Source organism: Brettanomyces bruxellensis, chromosome 7 (genome assembly GCF_011074885.1).
Source record: "Brettanomyces bruxellensis chromosome 7, complete sequence".
Lineage (NCBI taxonomy): Eukaryota > Fungi > Ascomycota > Pichiomycetes > Pichiales > Pichiaceae > Brettanomyces > Brettanomyces bruxellensis.
In genome coordinates this window covers 589,967-606,517 of record NC_054688.1, presented here as the reverse complement: position 1 = coordinate 606,517, position 16,551 = coordinate 589,967, and the positions used below count along the sequence as shown (strand labels likewise).

At 39.2% G+C, this 16,551-nt stretch overlaps 10 protein-coding genes across 10 annotated transcripts; 4 read left to right on the top strand and 6 right to left on the bottom strand.

The window, feature by feature from the left end:
• Positions 1-784: 784 nt before the first annotated feature.
• Positions 785-2,335, top strand: BRETT_004757 (uncharacterized protein; the record flags this gene model as incomplete). The annotated part of the gene is made up of 1 exon (XM_041283249.1): positions 785-2,335. One exon carries the CDS (start codon positions 785-787, stop codon positions 2,333-2,335), a length of 1,551 nt encoding a protein of 516 aa, XP_041136601.1.
• A 244-nt stretch (positions 2,336-2,579) lies between these two features.
• BRETT_004756 (uncharacterized protein) lies at positions 2,580-3,803 on the top strand (the record flags this gene model as incomplete). Its single annotated transcript, XM_041283248.1, has 1 exon — positions 2,580-3,803. The coding sequence occupies one exon, from the start codon at positions 2,580-2,582 to the stop codon at positions 3,801-3,803; it is 1,224 nt and encodes a 407-aa protein (XP_041136600.1).
• Positions 3,804-4,170: 367 nt separating this feature from the next.
• On the bottom strand, positions 4,171-6,252 carry KRE6 (beta-glucan synthesis-associated protein; the record flags this gene model as incomplete). Its single annotated transcript, XM_041283247.1, has 1 exon — positions 4,171-6,252. One exon carries the CDS (start codon positions 6,250-6,252, stop codon positions 4,171-4,173), a length of 2,082 nt encoding a protein of 693 aa, XP_041136599.1.
• A 1,257-nt stretch (positions 6,253-7,509) lies between these two features.
• BRETT_004754 (uncharacterized protein) lies at positions 7,510-7,926 on the bottom strand (the record flags this gene model as incomplete). Its single annotated transcript, XM_041283246.1, has 1 exon — positions 7,510-7,926. The coding sequence occupies one exon, from the start codon at positions 7,924-7,926 to the stop codon at positions 7,510-7,512; it is 417 nt and encodes a 138-aa protein (XP_041136598.1).
• A 432-nt stretch (positions 7,927-8,358) lies between these two features.
• Positions 8,359-9,150, bottom strand: BRETT_004753 (uncharacterized protein; the record flags this gene model as incomplete). Its single annotated transcript, XM_041283245.1, has 1 exon — positions 8,359-9,150. One exon carries the CDS (start codon positions 9,148-9,150, stop codon positions 8,359-8,361), a length of 792 nt encoding a protein of 263 aa, XP_041136597.1.
• Positions 9,151-9,688: 538 nt separating this feature from the next.
• On the top strand, positions 9,689-10,588 carry BRETT_004752 (uncharacterized protein; the record flags this gene model as incomplete). Its single annotated transcript, XM_041283244.1, has 1 exon — positions 9,689-10,588. One exon carries the CDS (start codon positions 9,689-9,691, stop codon positions 10,586-10,588), a length of 900 nt encoding a protein of 299 aa, XP_041136596.1.
• Positions 10,589-10,703: 115 nt separating this feature from the next.
• Positions 10,704-11,555, bottom strand: CFD1 (cytosolic Fe-S cluster assembly factor cfd1; the record flags this gene model as incomplete). Its single annotated transcript, XM_041283243.1, has 1 exon — positions 10,704-11,555. The coding sequence occupies one exon, from the start codon at positions 11,553-11,555 to the stop codon at positions 10,704-10,706; it is 852 nt and encodes a 283-aa protein (XP_041136595.1).
• Positions 11,556-11,945: 390 nt separating this feature from the next.
• BRETT_004750 (uncharacterized protein) lies at positions 11,946-13,073 on the bottom strand (the record flags this gene model as incomplete). The annotated part of the gene is made up of 1 exon (XM_041283242.1): positions 11,946-13,073. The coding sequence occupies one exon, from the start codon at positions 13,071-13,073 to the stop codon at positions 11,946-11,948; it is 1,128 nt and encodes a 375-aa protein (XP_041136594.1).
• Positions 13,074-13,742: 669 nt separating this feature from the next.
• Positions 13,743-15,083, top strand: BRETT_004749 (uncharacterized protein; the record flags this gene model as incomplete). Its single annotated transcript, XM_041283241.1, has 1 exon — positions 13,743-15,083. One exon carries the CDS (start codon positions 13,743-13,745, stop codon positions 15,081-15,083), a length of 1,341 nt encoding a protein of 446 aa, XP_041136593.1.
• Positions 15,084-15,269: 186 nt separating this feature from the next.
• Positions 15,270-16,229, bottom strand: BRETT_004748 (uncharacterized protein; the record flags this gene model as incomplete). The annotated part of the gene is made up of 1 exon (XM_041283240.1): positions 15,270-16,229. The coding sequence occupies one exon, from the start codon at positions 16,227-16,229 to the stop codon at positions 15,270-15,272; it is 960 nt and encodes a 319-aa protein (XP_041136592.1).
• Positions 16,230-16,551: the final 322 nt, after the last annotated feature.

The following is a 16,551-nucleotide window of genomic DNA, read 5'->3' as shown; positions in this document are numbered from 1 at the left end:
TTGGATAATTTTATTTTTTTTTTATCCGCAGCCGCGGAAACACGTTCATTCATTTAGGTTTAAAATTTACGCGATAGGGAAAGTTAGAATCTTGAATTCGAGAGAAAAAAAAAAAGCAGGCAGTCTAAGGAAGCAACAAGTGACAAAAGGTAAAAGGGAAAATAAAGAGTCGAACGAAACTTAATAAATTTAACAAATCAAATGCTTTTAGTATAAATAAACGTGCAAACCTAACTGCAATTGCATAAGATCTGAATAAATGAATGAATGAGGAAAGGCTTCATGCTTTTTCATTTATTCGAGTGAAGGCCACAGAACCGATTAATTTAGTTACCCATATTGGCATCCCGACACCAAAGAACAATTGGCGATGAAATTTACATAATAAAGTTTTTTTCACAAATTGGAAACTGATGTGGACCGATCGAATAATTTTGACCGGAACAAGCACGGAATTGAAAGCTAGTCGTATAGAGGTAACCGGTGGTCTTAGTTCCCCACATCAATTAATATCGTGAGTAAAGCGGAATTTTTTAAGCCGTATACTATCTGGGGTCAAGTATATGCCAATTTGCATTATAGAACTGAGTCTGTATTGTCATATTCTCCGACTGTTATTCCAAAAAAAATTCGCAGGTTTATATAAAGCACCGCAATACCCCACTTTCTGCATACAGACAATCCGGGACCAGTATCTGGTGGATTGATTTCACGTACACAAAAGCGGTGATTCTTTTTTTACAACCTTTAACATATCCACTGCAGAAAAGACACAAGAAAAAAAATGCTAGCAACAAAAACATTAGTTGGTAGAACACCTGTAATGGCTTCAGGACGTTTACAGCATTTTTCCCGTATGATGGCTTCCGCAAGTAAAGTGGAGGAGGAAGATGATGTTCGGTTTAAAGTGAGTGGAGCTGCTAGGATCATTTCTTTGAATAGAGCAAGGAAATTGAATGCACTAAATGCTAGCATGTGCGAAAAGATTATTCCAAGACTTGTTGAGTTTAATAGATCAAAAGTTGCAGATCTTATTATTCTCAAATCTCTTTCTCCTAGAGCATTTTGCTCTGGTGGCGATGTTATACAATGTGCTAAGGACAACATGGCAAATGAATCGCAAAAGGCGGTCAATCTTTTCCACAAGGAATACAGCTTGGATTATCTATTGGCTGTTTATGGCAAGCCAATTGTGTCACTTGTGAATGGTATCGCTATGGGCGGAGGTGTCGGACTTGCTGTTCATGGTCCCTTCCGTGTTGTGTGCGAAACAACACGCATTGCTATGCCTGAAACGAGAATAGGCTTCTTTGATGATGTTGGAACATCATTCTGGCTTCCTAAGCTCGATGGAAATTTGGGATACTACTTATCTCTTACTGGCGATGATTTGCGTGGAATCGATACTCTTCTTTGTGGATTTGGAACACATTATGTGCCATATGATCGGTTTGATGGCTTGGTTGAGCGGCTTTCTTCTCTTCAAGTGAAAAAACTGGCCACTGGAGAAAACGACACCGTCTTCTACAACAAGCATCAGTACTATTCGTTGGTCAATGAGGCGATCGAGGAATTTACATCGGAAATTCCAACGCATCACCAGTTCAAATACACACCCGAACAACTAAACACCATCGAGAAATGCTTTAATCCAGATACTCATGAATCCGTCGCAAAGATAATTGAAGACTTGATTGCGGATGGTTCGGAGTTTGCCATTTCCACGGCCAAGAAACTCGAGGCAAAGTCTCCAATATCACTTGCGGTTAACTGGAGCTTGATGCTAAAAAATAGGAAGAGAACAATCTACGAATCCTTGAACAATGAATTGAAGGTGGCAGCAAAAATGATGATTGACTACAAGCCGAACGATTTTACTACATCAGTGAACGCAAGACTCATCAAGAAGATACCCGATTCTACCAACATTAAGTACAAGTATCCAGATTTAAAGTCGGTTCCAGCTTCTGTGGTTGACAATCTTACTTCTAACGAGATATTCAACCCGGACTTGTCATCTGGTGAAGAATTGGAGGACAAAATTGCACAACTTCAGAATCTCAACATATCACAGTTTACCTCTTGCCCTGTTTTGATTAGAAACTACCAGAATTATCCTTACAACATGGGACTTCCAACAGAGAAGCAGGTGGAATCATACGTGAAAACTTCGGCTGGTATAAGTGGACTTGGACCGTCATTTTCTGAAACTTTGGAACATTTCCAAGATGAGTTTAAGGACAGGGCTGGAGTCACCTATAAGGTGAAGAGCATCCTAAATCGGAAGACAAAGCATGGATCTGCCACAGACAAGGCCTTGCATTGGATAGAGTAGTTATAATATATGATTTTCTGTACATAAGATTAAATTCAATAGTCGTTTAATATTCATGGGTTGCGATGTATACTTGTGTAATACTGTACATATAAAACACCACAAGAAAAAAAAAGATTTAAAAAAAAATTCGGGAGATCACTATCACGGCCAAGCTGTAATCAGCAAAGAATGATCCTTTAGCGGGACATCAGGACATCTACAATACATTTTTTTACATTCTGTAAGCTTTTGATTGAACTCAATGAAGAGAAAGAATGATTTTCAAAGTCAGGAAAAGGAGGTTAAACGGCAACATGAAGAGTACGATAATAGGCCAATTATAAAGATACCACTAACGGAGCATTGGTCAACAGTAATTACCAAACATGGCGATAGGTTCTATTTCAATTCTTCTAGAAAGAAGTCATTTTGGCAATTACCAGATGGAGGTAGGGATGAGGAGTGGACTAAAGCTGATCAGGCTCTATCGAGATTCAAGAATGTTATAATAACCATTATCGGTATAGTTCGGGGATATAGTATAGAAAAGTTTGTCTGGAATACAGAGAAAAAAGAACTGCTCTTGGATCAGATACAAAAAGTAATAGGCACAGCGGCCAATGATGAAGCTGTACAGGTTACACCTGAAACTAAAGAGGATGACATGAAAGATACAACTACCGAGATATCAGATACGGTAACTTTAAAGGTTAATGAAACCGGCTTCAAAGGGACTAAATCAGTAAGCGAAAAGCAACAAGATGTTACTGAGGAAGCAAAGGGTCTTCAAATCGGTTATGAATCTTCTTCTAGCGGGGAAGAAGAACAGGAGCAGGAAACTGCAGAGACAAAAAATGAGGGAAAAGACTCGAATGAAAACACGACCAACAATTCTTCCAATTCTACTGGAAATGAGGAATCATCGGATGAATTTGGCTTGGATATAGATGATTTGGATGATTTAGATGAAGGAGAAAATACAAGTATTGGTGATTCCGGGATATTTAAAGAGTACAAGGACGATCATTTGGCCTTAAACTTTATTAATCTCCTCGAAAGGAAGTCCATAGATCCATTCTCTGCCTATGAACTCGAACGTGAAAAGTTTATGTTAGAACCAGAATATATAGCTGTTAGTGCTGAGAAAGCAGAGGAACTTTTTAACTATTGGTGCTTTAAAAAGTCGTTCAGTAACGAGAATAGTACGCCGAACAGAGAATATTCTGAAGAAGAGGAAGAAGGAAAGGAAGAAGCACCAGATAATATAAAGGTTTATTTGGAGTGGATGAAATCGCTCGACAGAATTCCCAAATATTACTTTGAACTAAGACGGAAGCTTCGACATAGTGATATAGCAAGGAAAATAGTACCGGATGAGAGACTTGTTAAGCATATTTTCCAAGTGTATCAGCGGCTATTGAAGCAAAACAAAGGAAAGAAAGAGACATTGGAAGCACTTGAGCAAGAAGTACGATCCGAAATGTAATGATACAGCACAGCATACAGTGAAGAAAGTAGTTACAAATGGAAAGTTAAGAAAAAAAAAGTAGAACGTAATTTGAATGCTAAATGATTGGGAAATGTAAGAACAGCAACCACAAAGAGTGAACGATAGATAGGAACTAAGAATAAAAAGGAGAAGAAGGGAAAGAAAGAAAAAAAAGCAAGAAAAAGAACAGGGGTAAAAAAAAACAGAGACAGCAGAAAAAGAGAACGGAAGTAGAACTCTCAGAATGCATGCAAAGCTTGCTCTTTCTCTGGTTCCAGCCATATCAGGACAATAATGTACAGAGCATGAGTGAAAATGGTCGAGCCACCTCAGCATAATGAAGAACAGATAAACGACTTAGCGCTTAACATCCATCAACAAGCTTGTTCTTTGGAACTGTGTAACCAGCACTGGACCATTGGGTGTAATTCCAATCATCGTAGGCCTTGAGATGGTTCTCGATGTAATCGTAGGTTGGATAATCATCGGGATCACAAGTCATGGACACCGAGTCGTTCGGCTGGTAGATACGGACATAGTCCACCTGCATGACAGATGGGAAACTGATGGAAGGCCAGTCAATGTAAGCCCAGTTGTTGGAGATACCCAAGTTCAAGATCATCGACATTGGTTCCTTGGTGATTCTTCTCCATCCAACGTTACCGTTAGGGGCCATTGCATAAGCATGCATTGTGAAAGTTGGGTCATCTCCAACAAACCATCTGATGTAGCCATCCTTGTCATCGTTCAAGTATTCGTAGGCATATTTTTGGAAGTACCTCTCACCAGTTCCCTTCTCATACCACTTGGTATTCAAAGTGGTGGTGGCAGAAATAGCTTGCTGGTATGGACCACCAGCATAAGTGTTCATCGATGTGATAGACTTGTTATGGACCTCGATCCAGTTGTAATCCGGCATATACCAGATATCCATAGGAGCAATCTGGGCGGACTGCGAAGCAACTCCGTCTCTTATATTTGTGTCGACTTCCGCCTCGAGAATATCGATTTCCGGTGCTCCACGACCAACACCTCTGTTTGGGTGATCTTCACCTTTGCAAGTGCATGAATTCAACCTTTGGCCTGGAAGATACGATATGCCGTCGGGTGAAGACTGGTTTGCAGTAATTCCCGCATCGCATTCTTCGTACGAATATGGCCACACACCGTCGGTAGTAGCCTGATAACCTGGGCGACCCAAGTTGCCCATGGACCACATACCAGGCCACAAACCAGTAATATTACCGTAGTTGGGTAACTGCACACTCACCTCCATAACACCCTGCGTGAAGCACATCCTGTTCCAGGAATGTAGCATACCGGACCGGTAGAACAAATTATGATTCTTGAAAGCGTCCAGGGTAAGCTGTAAAGAACCATTGGCAGTGGTAGCGGCATCTGGATCATACCATTCCAAATCGTTGGTGGCAGCATAGTGTAAGTCTGGAGCATACCAGAACTGGTCATCCCCATCATAGAAAGTACGACCTTCGGCGGCAAACTCATCACTAAACGTCAACTTCCAAAGTGAGCCATCCTTGGCCTTTCTTGTCTTGGCATCGTCTGGAGTGTCCGGATCAACCAAATCCGTTCTTATGGCGCTCAACTGCGGGTATGTGTAATCGGAAAGCTCGATGTAAGTCTCTGGGATCATTTTTTTCGTGGCGTTACTTGCATAAGTTGCAGCTGGAAGGATGATAAACACACCAATAATTCCAAAGAGGAAAAAAAGAATCCCGCCCAAGGCCCATGAAGAACGCTTGTCGAGACTCTTGAGATCATACCAGAACCGGTGCTTCTCGTAGTCTGCGTCAGCTATTGGGTCTGGGTTGTGTAGATAGTCATCATCCTCCTTCTCATCAATGTGAAGGGGGAAAGACGAAGCTGGATAGCCACCAAACGGAGAAAAATCAGAGTCAACCACGAAAGGACTCGAGGACGATTTCTCAGACGACTTATCGGAGGAATTTGACGACCGCGAATAGTCACTATGGGCCAGTGAAGGGCTGTTTACCATAGAGGATGATCTCGGCAATGCACCTGGAAGCTGTGAGTGACGAATTGTCGATCGGCTCGAGCCCAGGGATGCCATCGATGCCACTCTTGACCCAGTTAGTCCCTGAGGATAGCGGTCAAGCTCAGAGGCTGCACCTGCACCTGTACTTGAGTTGATGAGGTTGTTAGTCGATCCAAACGGATTCACAATCGATGAAGACGAGTTATGATAGCTCGAATTGTAGTTTAGAAGCCTTTGCTGATCATCCGTGGTACCGTTTGTAGCTGCAGAGCCTTGCTTGGAACCGTGCGAGTGCGTCGAAGAGTCATCATAGCTCTGCATTTCATATTCTTGATTGAATGGATCTGTCGCTTCACTACTATCACTTGAACCCGTGTTAGAGTTCGACTCCACATGTGGGGAGCGTGATGTAAGATTCCTAGAGGACATTGCTTAGATTATTTCAACGCGACAAGTATACTATACTGGCTTTGTATCGAGGTTACTATCAAATTTGATGCGTGAAATAAGTACACTTTCCTTCCTTCTTTCCCGTTGTGAATAATACTATGGGCTGGGAAGGTAAGCAATTATTGATGTGACAGTAAATATAACTTGAGGATAGAATCAGGCGTAACCTAAAAGATCACTGTGAGTTTTCTGTCGCAATCTCTGAACTTGTGCAAGCTTTAAATTAAAGCGTCAACTTCTTGAGCGTGTTTCCAGAGATAGATGGTATAGAAAAGTTCACAAACTGTGACACAGAACGTTCACAACAAAGTGTACTCTGTTCTCTTGACAAAATTATCACAGGCTGATCTGAACGATGGATAATCTGGCAACCAGACTAGACGTTTTGGAGGATGAATATTGTGAAAATGAACCAGTAATTCGTGTCTGGGATTAAAGGGGGAGAAGGGTCTGCAAAGCAAAAAAATAAAAAAATAAAACACAAAAAAAATTTAGGCGCACAAAAAAAAAAAAGGCACAGTTCGGAAAAAGCAGAACTTCCTTATTATTACCATTAATCGGCTATTTTGATTAAGTGTTGATTCTATTCATCCAAAAAATTTTATTCTGCTCTCAACACCAAGTGCTCTATTTTATGAGGCACAGCCTTGTTGCAATAGCTAAAAAAAGAACACAGGAAATGCATGAAGGAGAAATTTAGAAAAGCGCGAATGTTGTGTACTATTACATAAATATTAACACAGCATAATAGATGCAACACTAAAGAAAAGAAAAACGTCAGTTTCTTTGTAGCTAAATAATCAATCATGGTGTTGAAAGCAAATTTCTGTCTATTGTTTATTTACAACAAAATTTTGCGTTTTTAATAATTATTTACAGTTTAGATTCCTTGGCATCTTCACACTTCAGCCGAGATCCAGACTTCATCTTAAGATGAGCTACTGATGAGTGATTACGTAAGAACACGCTTAACACCAGTGAAATTTTAAATTTGTTATGCATGTTGAATAAGATGTATAAAAATAATATTAAACATGGATTGGTAAGACCATGGGAACGAAGAGAGCCAATCTATTTGTTGTAGATGATGTGTGTACTAAAGGGGCTGCGATCTATGTATAATTTTTGTAACTCAAGACTTTCTAAATGTATGTATGTATAAGTCATATCTCCAGTGATCAGCACTAAAGAGAAAAGAAGTTTCTTAGCAATTGACTCTATGTATATTCAGGAACATCATTTATCTGACGCTTCATCCGGACTCGAAGCATCCAATTTTTCGACTTTTTTGCTTTTTCCCTCAAGTTCTTTGACCTTCTTCTTATCTTTCCTATAATTTATCATCGCAAAACCAAATGCAGTGAAAAGGAAAAGAGATACCAATGCTTTGAACACCATTTCAGGAACTGTCATTGGTGGATGATTCCGAGGACCCCATTTACCAAAACTGATGTAATAAATTGCTTTCTTTTCGTCCTCTGATAAATGTAACCACGCAAATGATTGCTTCACATCCAAATAATTAAGTATATCCTGCTTATCATCTGGTGTCATTTTGTCCCATCTGTTGGAAAGATCTTTTACATCAACTTTATAATCGGTATCGGAACTTTGAATTTCAGGTGATAACTTCTTTATATGAATGCTTTTCATATTTTTCCCTTTCATATTCGTGTTATATCCATTTTTTCTATCATTGCTCTTTCCTCGTAAGCTTTCTTGCTTTTTGATAAAATCATTTAGTCTGTTTTCCTCTTGCTTTTGTGATATGGATTGACTTCGGCTTAAGGCTCGAAATAAAATTAAATTTGAATACTTCCCTACAATGGATCGGGTCACAACGTTTCTGATTATATTTCTTTGAAACATAATGACAGTCCATGAATATTAAAAAGCATGCATAAACGTCAATTAAGTATGATTCTCTATACCAAATTGTTATGGGATGGGCCCTACTAGATTTCAGAAACCACATTTGACTTTAGTCCACCGCCTTTTTAATTTTACCGCGAGTTACTGAACCTCTCATTGAAAAAATCGCAAATCAGACGATCCAAATTAAATTTCGTTAAATTATAGTAATCATTATTCTCTCTTTTCTTTCATTTTCATCTTATCATTTTCGGCTCCAATCGAATAGCTATATACTCCAGCACCAGCAAAAACCATTATAGTACCAAGCATTCCTAATGGACTCATTTCGTTATGGAACAAAAGCATGCTAAATAATAGACTTAGAAATCTTCTTAGGAGAAGAATTACGCCAAGGGTAACGGCAGAGGTCAATATGGCAATTTTGTTGACGCCGGCTACACAGAGCAATTGCGTGATGACATTGGCTAAAAGAAAAGCCCAATATTTCTTGAAGTTGCTTGATGCCGAGAGGCTTTCCACTAATTCATATTCTCTTTTCAGTGTTCCTGGCATCAGGAGGAAAAATGGAATTGCATAAAGATGGGAGTAGAAAAGATTCTCCAACCAACTTCCAGACCGCTCTTTAGCCCGGTATATTCTATTTGAACTTTCGTTGTAGAGGGAAAGAAAGCTTGTAAGCATTGTAACACCAACAAGGATTGCCAAGCCAGAAACATAAGTGCGAAATTCTTGAGGTTCTTCGTTTGGTTGGCTGGACCGATCGGACATATTTGAGATTGTAACGGTGATTACACCAAGACTCATAAGTACAGATCCAAGTATCTGACCCAAGCTGTACTTCTTTCTGTAAATTAGATACCCGAGAAGCATTGTAAAGGCAGTGCTGGATGATCTGAATATTATGTGAATAGGAAGAGATAGATGAAACCTGAAAACAATGTTACCAAGAACACTGGCCAAACAAAACCCGTATGTGGATATCAAATATCGGTATAGCGGCATTGTTGTGGGGACCACAAGCAACTTTGCGCTATTCCGAATGCCATATTTTCGCACTAATAGAACATAAGAGGCAATTGCAACAAATACATACTGGCAGAAAGTAATGAATGTGCTGGTATTTGATTCTAGCTTGATTAGGCTCTCGAATGTAATCACATTTGAGCAACAACTGGTGCATGTGAATCCAACAATGCTGAAAAGTGAGAAGGCTTTGATATTGGGTGCATTTACCATTGATCTCGAATCTATAGTTTCTATTTTAAGTATGGTCCAAGCTATGTCACACGTTTAAATGCATTTTTTGTTTTCCCGGAGTGCCTATTCCATAGCTTTTTGAAACCAACAAATGCTGGTCGGGCTGAAAAATAATTGTAAGGGCATTCATTATGTTACAAATGCATCCGTGCACCTAATCACGTTATATAAGTGCAGGCTTATCCCGATCCAGGTAGTACATATCTATTTATCAGAGAGGGATAATGTTACACTCATTAGACACGAAGTGGTGAAGTTATTCCTTAGTATTTCAACTTCAAAGATGCATACAGTACGATTTACGGCAGAAGGCAAGTTTGCCGGAAGAGGTGATACATTAATGAGCAGGGATGAAAAGCCACCGAAGCTTCCCAGTGCAGAATCTTTTAAGCTTGCAAACATTATCAATCATTTGGACAATTCTGCAGAAATACGACAGCAAATTGTGGATTCAATATTAGAAATAAATGCGAATTACACGAAGGATGTGGATAGCCAGGTGGGAACGATCAAAAAAATAGAAAAGGAGGAGATATATGATAAATTGGAAAACATTCGGACAAGCTATGAATCTTTAAAAAAGTCGCTACCCAACGAACAAGAAAGAAGAAAGAGGGTGATGGGCCAGATTAAAGAGGATCTAGGCGATATAAATGATCAGCTTGTAGAAGTATCACAGCGTATGGAACGTTACTTGGGCCAATTGAAGAGTTTTGAGGGTAAAGTGCCGTTAAAGGATCGACTACTTGATTTAAGAAGTCCGAACAGAGACCAGTATCAGACATTGTTTCTGTACAGCATGAGAGAAGAAATCGAAAGGGAGAATGAACGTAGAAAAAAGGAAAAAGACGAGGAAGCTCGGATAATTGAGGAAGAACGAGCCAAGTTAAAGATACAAGGATTTCATTACAATGAAGGTAAGAACAACATTGGTTGCGACATCAAAGCCAAAGATAGCATATCTGCATCCCCGGTGAAAATGAGACAGTATCTTTCTGTCGAAAGCGATTTGAATGAGGTGCAGAACAATAAGAGTTCAGGGTTCAGCAATCCAATTCGTCTAATATCCAACGAGTCACCAGTGGTAGGTGTTAGCAATGAAGTTGTTAGTGGGAACACCACTGGAACATCTCAGAAAATACACTGGAAGGGGAAATTCGAGAAGATGATGAAGACCGATTAATTGGTACGTCACTAGTTTTCTAAGCAATAATGATATGACTTTATTATTATAATAATAGTAAAATAACCTATAGGAGAGAACAAGCGAAAGAAACTAGAAAAGGATTCTTATTTTATCAATTCGGCTTTCGATTCGTCTCACTGAGAATCTGCTCGGTGATCTTGTCAAATAAGCTGGAAAGCTCACATTTTTTATAAAGTGTCATTAATGTGGCGTCCTTACTCTCCGCTCGCTTTTGCTGTTGTGTTTCTATCAACTCTGTAAACTTGGGATCAATTGGAACATTTCCCAAATAAGGAATCGCCAACTGGTCAGCCAATATCTTTCCACCTCCGGATCCAAATATATTGGTACAAGTTGAACAGTATGGACATACAAAGCCCGACATGTTTTCGATTATTCCTAGAATACGAAACTTCACCTTGTGGCAGAAGTTGATTTCCTTCCGGACATCACTCACACTAACTAGTTGTGGTGTTGTAACGATCACTGCACCATCAATATTATTGCAATATCTGATCTCCTCTGCCAATGCTATATGTTCATCAGAAGTTCCCGGTGGAGTATCCACTAACAAATAGTCCAATTCCCCCCATTGAACATCCTTCATGAATTGTCTGATCATTCCTGTCTTCTTTGGTCCTCTCCAAACTATAGAGTTACCTCTGTCATTGAGTAAAAATCCTATGGAGCAGACGGAAAGTTGCTTAGTACTATCGTAAAAAGCTGGAATCCAGCCGTTGCTAGTTGACTGATATAACTTTTTATCTTCTAGTCCAAACATCCTTGGCATCGATGGTCCGGTAAGATCAATATCTAGGATCCCCACTTTAAATCCTCTATTTAGTAGTGTGAGGGCGAGTTGTGTGGTTACTGAAGATTTACCCACTCCCCCCTTTCCAGAGAGGATTAGTAATATATGTTTCACTTTTTGAAGTGATATAGGAATCTCGCCTTCCTCTACCATTATACTATCGACAAACGAAAAATAATGAAACGCACTTGGTTGTTTAAACTTGTTTTCTTTAGATTAAGGTAGTACTAGTGTACCTATAGACAATCGAAGATGATGATAAGGGATGGCGAAGATTCGGAGATTATTGAAGTGAAATATGAATTTCAGAAAGTTGAAAATGGAAAGTGGGCAAAAAAAGCTTGACGCGTGGATTAAGATTTTATTGCACGTGACATCTCTACAGAAAAATGTTTTCCCATACTTGAGATGTAAATACTGGCCCATTTAACGTGGAAATTTACAACTTGTTGTTCTTTCGTCCTTCAAAAATTACGTATTAAAAAGGCATATTCATTATCAAGGATGGTTTAAATTTGGTATATCATCCAGTGTTACTTTATTTCAGTTGACTTCAGACACAGAAAGTAATCCTTGTCGGATATTTCGGCGTAGTAACTCCTTATTACGCTCAAATGTCAAATACACCAATCCATGCAGCAAAGAATCTGTGACATCATCACCTTTTTTCACTCCACCGTCTTCTAGATCAAGTCGATATCTTGGGATATTGACTTCATTAAGTAATTTCATACTTTCATAAATCCTTCTGGATACACTTTTAAACCGCTTAAAACGTTTTGAGATTCCATCGGATCCAATCATTTGGAACCCTTCCGTAAGCTCGGAGCTGAATACAAAAGGCGGATAAAGGGCATCACGCTTCGTTTTACCTGATATTGTAGACCCAAATGCACACTGAAGCCAGTCGTCAACTAATATCATTCTAAGAGCTTTTGTATCCTTGACATCCACTCCAGCTCGTTCTGCTTCAGTTATCCTATCCAAAAAGTAGTTTTCCCAATATAAGGACATCGTTCGTGGTGATGAGCTCACTATCAATGGGTTGAATGATGGTTGCACCATATGCAATGTTTGTAGCGCGGAAAAAAGCATGAATTCAACGATATTACTCTTGATAACACTTTCCTGAACTGTTCTGCCCCCATTACTTCGAAATCTCTGCCGCTCAATAATTATTATGTCCGGATTTGATATATTATTTGAAACATTCTGCATAAGAACAAGATCCATTAAGGCCTGATCAATCATCTTAGAATATATTTGTGGGTCCAACTGTGGACACTCATTATAGCCAGCATAATGAGGAAGATTCACTTTGAACCATTGTAGAAGAGAGGGGACCGCAGGAAGGCCCGTATCTGGGGTTGAACCGACACTAAATCTTGATAAAGAAAAGTTCTTTAAGCCAACATCGATGGATACTATGGAATGCTTATTTGATTTTCCCCTTTGCGATCCGTAGTCATTTTTAACATCTGCAGCAGTTTTAGTCACAACCGGTGAGATCGAAGGTGGTGCAACAGCAAACAATTTTAATGAGCTTATTAAAGCTTGTTTAGTTGAATTCTGTGGCTGGGGCACACCGCATAATCGAACAAGATTTTTGAGAAATGCATTAGTCGGCCTTGCTTTGGAAAGAATGGAATCAAATTTAGAAACGAGGCTCATCGGTACCCTGTCATAAAATATTATGCTTTACTATTGTAAATGTGTAGTGGCCTATAAAAAAGAGAAGAAATAGCGGTGCTAATATTTCTCTTGCGTAGCTGATAATAACGATGCTTTGTAGTAATAAGACATATTCATCGCTAAACAATGGGTAAATAAAAAACTGATTCCCGGGTAAACAAACGTCAGGAGGACAAGCCGGAAGATAAAGTAACGCGAATCCCGAGTGAAATGAAAAATTCTGAAGTTCGAAAAAAAAATAAAGTAAATAAATAAAAAAGGAAGTGCCAAGCCGAGTTGAGGGGAATGCTTGGGATAAATTTCATTACCTCCCTTTTACTTTTTCACACATTTCACAGATTCAGTATCCGAACATTCATCCGGATAACGCATGGCGCATCAATTTCTTTAAGCACCACCAAACAGATTCATCTATCACTTCTAGACCTAATATTTGTTTATACAACAGACTTTGATGGAAGGTTTCCAATAAGGCTGTTTTTGCTATCTTACACATATTTTTTTTCCATATAGGAAAAGGGACTAAGGTAGTGGAAGATATACTTCGCTTCATAAGTTTCATCTTCTAGTTTTGCTAAGCATATTGCATTAGAACAGTCGTTTATACTCGTCATACCCCCATTTTGTTTTGCTTTTTGTTTTTCCACAATGGCATACCTTGTCTTCCCACCAGAGTTTGTGCCTGAAATTTCTACAGTTGTCAACTGGGTGATGTCATTCACACCGTTGATTTCCTATGGGTCAACTGTTTTTAGTATCAGAAAACGACGTTCATCAAAGGGCTTTGCTATAGATATATGCTCAACAATGCTAATGTCGGCGACATTCCGAATATTTTACTACTTTAATGATCCGTTTGAAATAACATTGCTCCGGCAGTGCTTTGTCATGATCTTTATACAAGTTATTTTACTTTACAATGCGCTTAAGTTCAGGCCACAGGAGTCCATCAAGCTTGAACGATATGATGGCCATTGGGAAGATCTTCATGATGACTTTATACGTGCGAACAGCACAAAAATTCGAAGTGATATAGATCAATACTGCAGAGATGAATATGACGGAAGAATTGTCTTCAGGAGAATTATACTAGGATCCCTCAGAGTTCTATTTAACAATTGGGGGAGGAACTTGATGCTATTAGGGATCTTCTTTCTCAAATTGATTGGAGAAGTCTTACGCCTTTTTGATGGCCATTATATGAGGCCCTTGCGTTTTTGGCAGTGGCAAGCATCCCGAAAGTATTGGTACTTTTTGGCTTTTCTAGTGGCAACATTGTCAGTTTTACAATACTATTTACACGAGAAGGAACATTTTGGAATAATCCTAGGGTCAATTTCATTTCTGATTGAAAGCTCGCTTCCTTTACCGCAAATTATGCTTTTCAGGCGAATTCAAACCGTCCAAAACTTCAAGACAATTCTTCTTCTTTCGTGGCTAGCTGGTGATCTTACAAAAATTTCGTATCTACTTTATGGAACAAACAATGTCGGTATGATCTTTATAGTGGCAGCTGTATTTCAGATGAGTCTCAACTTGGTGATAACGTATCTGTTCTTTAAATACAAGAGGATGGATTGGAAACGGGAGCAGGGACTATTGCCTATGAGCACTCCAAAAGAAGAGTCGAGTTTGGAAAACTTAAATGAGATTGCTTTAAGGGATATGGGATCCTCTGGAATGGAAGCCAGTAGTGATGAACGTATTCCAATCCGGCGGACTAGTTCACCTCTTCCTAATATAAGGTCCGGTCAGGAGACTATGCAAGATCTTTCAATGAGCCCGTTACGTACAAGTGGCTCATTATTTGAAAATATTAGAGCTGTTTCAATACCGGCACCATTACAATTTGCCGATTCAAACAGAAACTGGATCCCTGAGCCGGTTGCTAAGATAAGATCTAGATCCAGCACTATAGACGAGCATCGAACAATTTCTACTAGCCGGAGAAGCATCACGTCAACTAGTGATAGCCTCAGAGATGATTGAATTCTGAATTTTGTGCCAGAATTATATTAATAGACTAAAGAGAATGATAACAGAAAAGGAACAGCAGAGTCCAAAGTAAACATGAGATTTGCTTCACAAATCGACGGTAAATATAAGGGAAAGAGAAAACAAAAAGGAATAATAATGATAACAATAATAGTTAAAAGCGGAACGATAACTCTTCCTTTAGGATCCAAAATCTTTCAAACCAAGTTTTTTCTCCAAACGCTTACGCTCCTCATTAGCTGACCACCAGAGAGAGAACGTGCCAGTGGTATCATCATATTGATCCGGATCGACTTGCCATGGCTTCGGTGTAAGGATGTAATGAATATTCTTAATCTTCTTTAGGTCCCAGATATCTGGATGGCAACTAGTGAAGCTCTTCAAGGAGTTGTACACGTACGACAAACAGAGCCAATGATTCTCAAAGATGTCCGACAATAATTCCTGATCAGTGAACTTATAAGTGGCTGTCTTTTCTGGATTTTGCAATGTCTCGAGGATTTTTTGATAGTTAGTCTTACTCGGTTTGATGACCACGAGTCCTCCGTTGCACGTTTTTAGCCCCAATTCAGCACTTGGGCCCTTCACTTCCCAAAATGGGTCACGTGGATTAATACCAGATATCTTTTTCTTTTCATATTCTGTGAAAGAACAGTTTGAAGGGACCCAATCGTGCGGATAATGAGCCAATTTGAACGGATTGCAAACGCAGGCTGGTGCGGCGGCAAAGGCTGTGTCAGAACTGAGAGGGATATCCATGAGTTCGTCCATGTTTTGAGTGACAACCATATCACTGTCCATTTCAACAACACGTTCGAATTGTGTGAGTTTAAAAGCATATAATTTAGACCAGCACTCGTTGAACCTGGGATCGTTTGATAGTTCTGGTGATTTGGCTGGTTTGAGTTTATGGATCCTATGAATTGGGATCCCTCTTTGCGCAATTGCATTTAAGGAATCCGGGTCAATCTGCTCAGTATACATTGCTACTAGAGGATATTTTGATTTGGATCTTTTTAGTGAATAATCCAACGTCAATAATCCAGGAACATATTTATCGTTCGTGATAAGTGTGGCCCATATTTTCTTGTGATTACTGAGGTCAGTATCCTGAAATGTGCTCAATTGTTGAACTGTCATATCTATATTTTATTTTGCTTTTCCTCTTGTTCTTTACGGGCGCATTAATTGCTGCCAGTACACAAAAAATTAGTTACTTTTCGACCTCGAGATAAAGTACAGAAGATAAAAAGAAAGACAACTTATATTTAAAGAAAAAGCAAGCGTACCTTTGCTCATATATATAATTATCAAATATATATACAATTTAATTCACGGATAATAAAATAACAGCTACGGATCTTACTCACCAAAAAAGTATATTATTTAGGGAAAATCTTGGAAATCTCTTTGTGTGGCTCGGAGTTTACGAAATTAGCTCAGCGGTTCGATATGGAAAGCC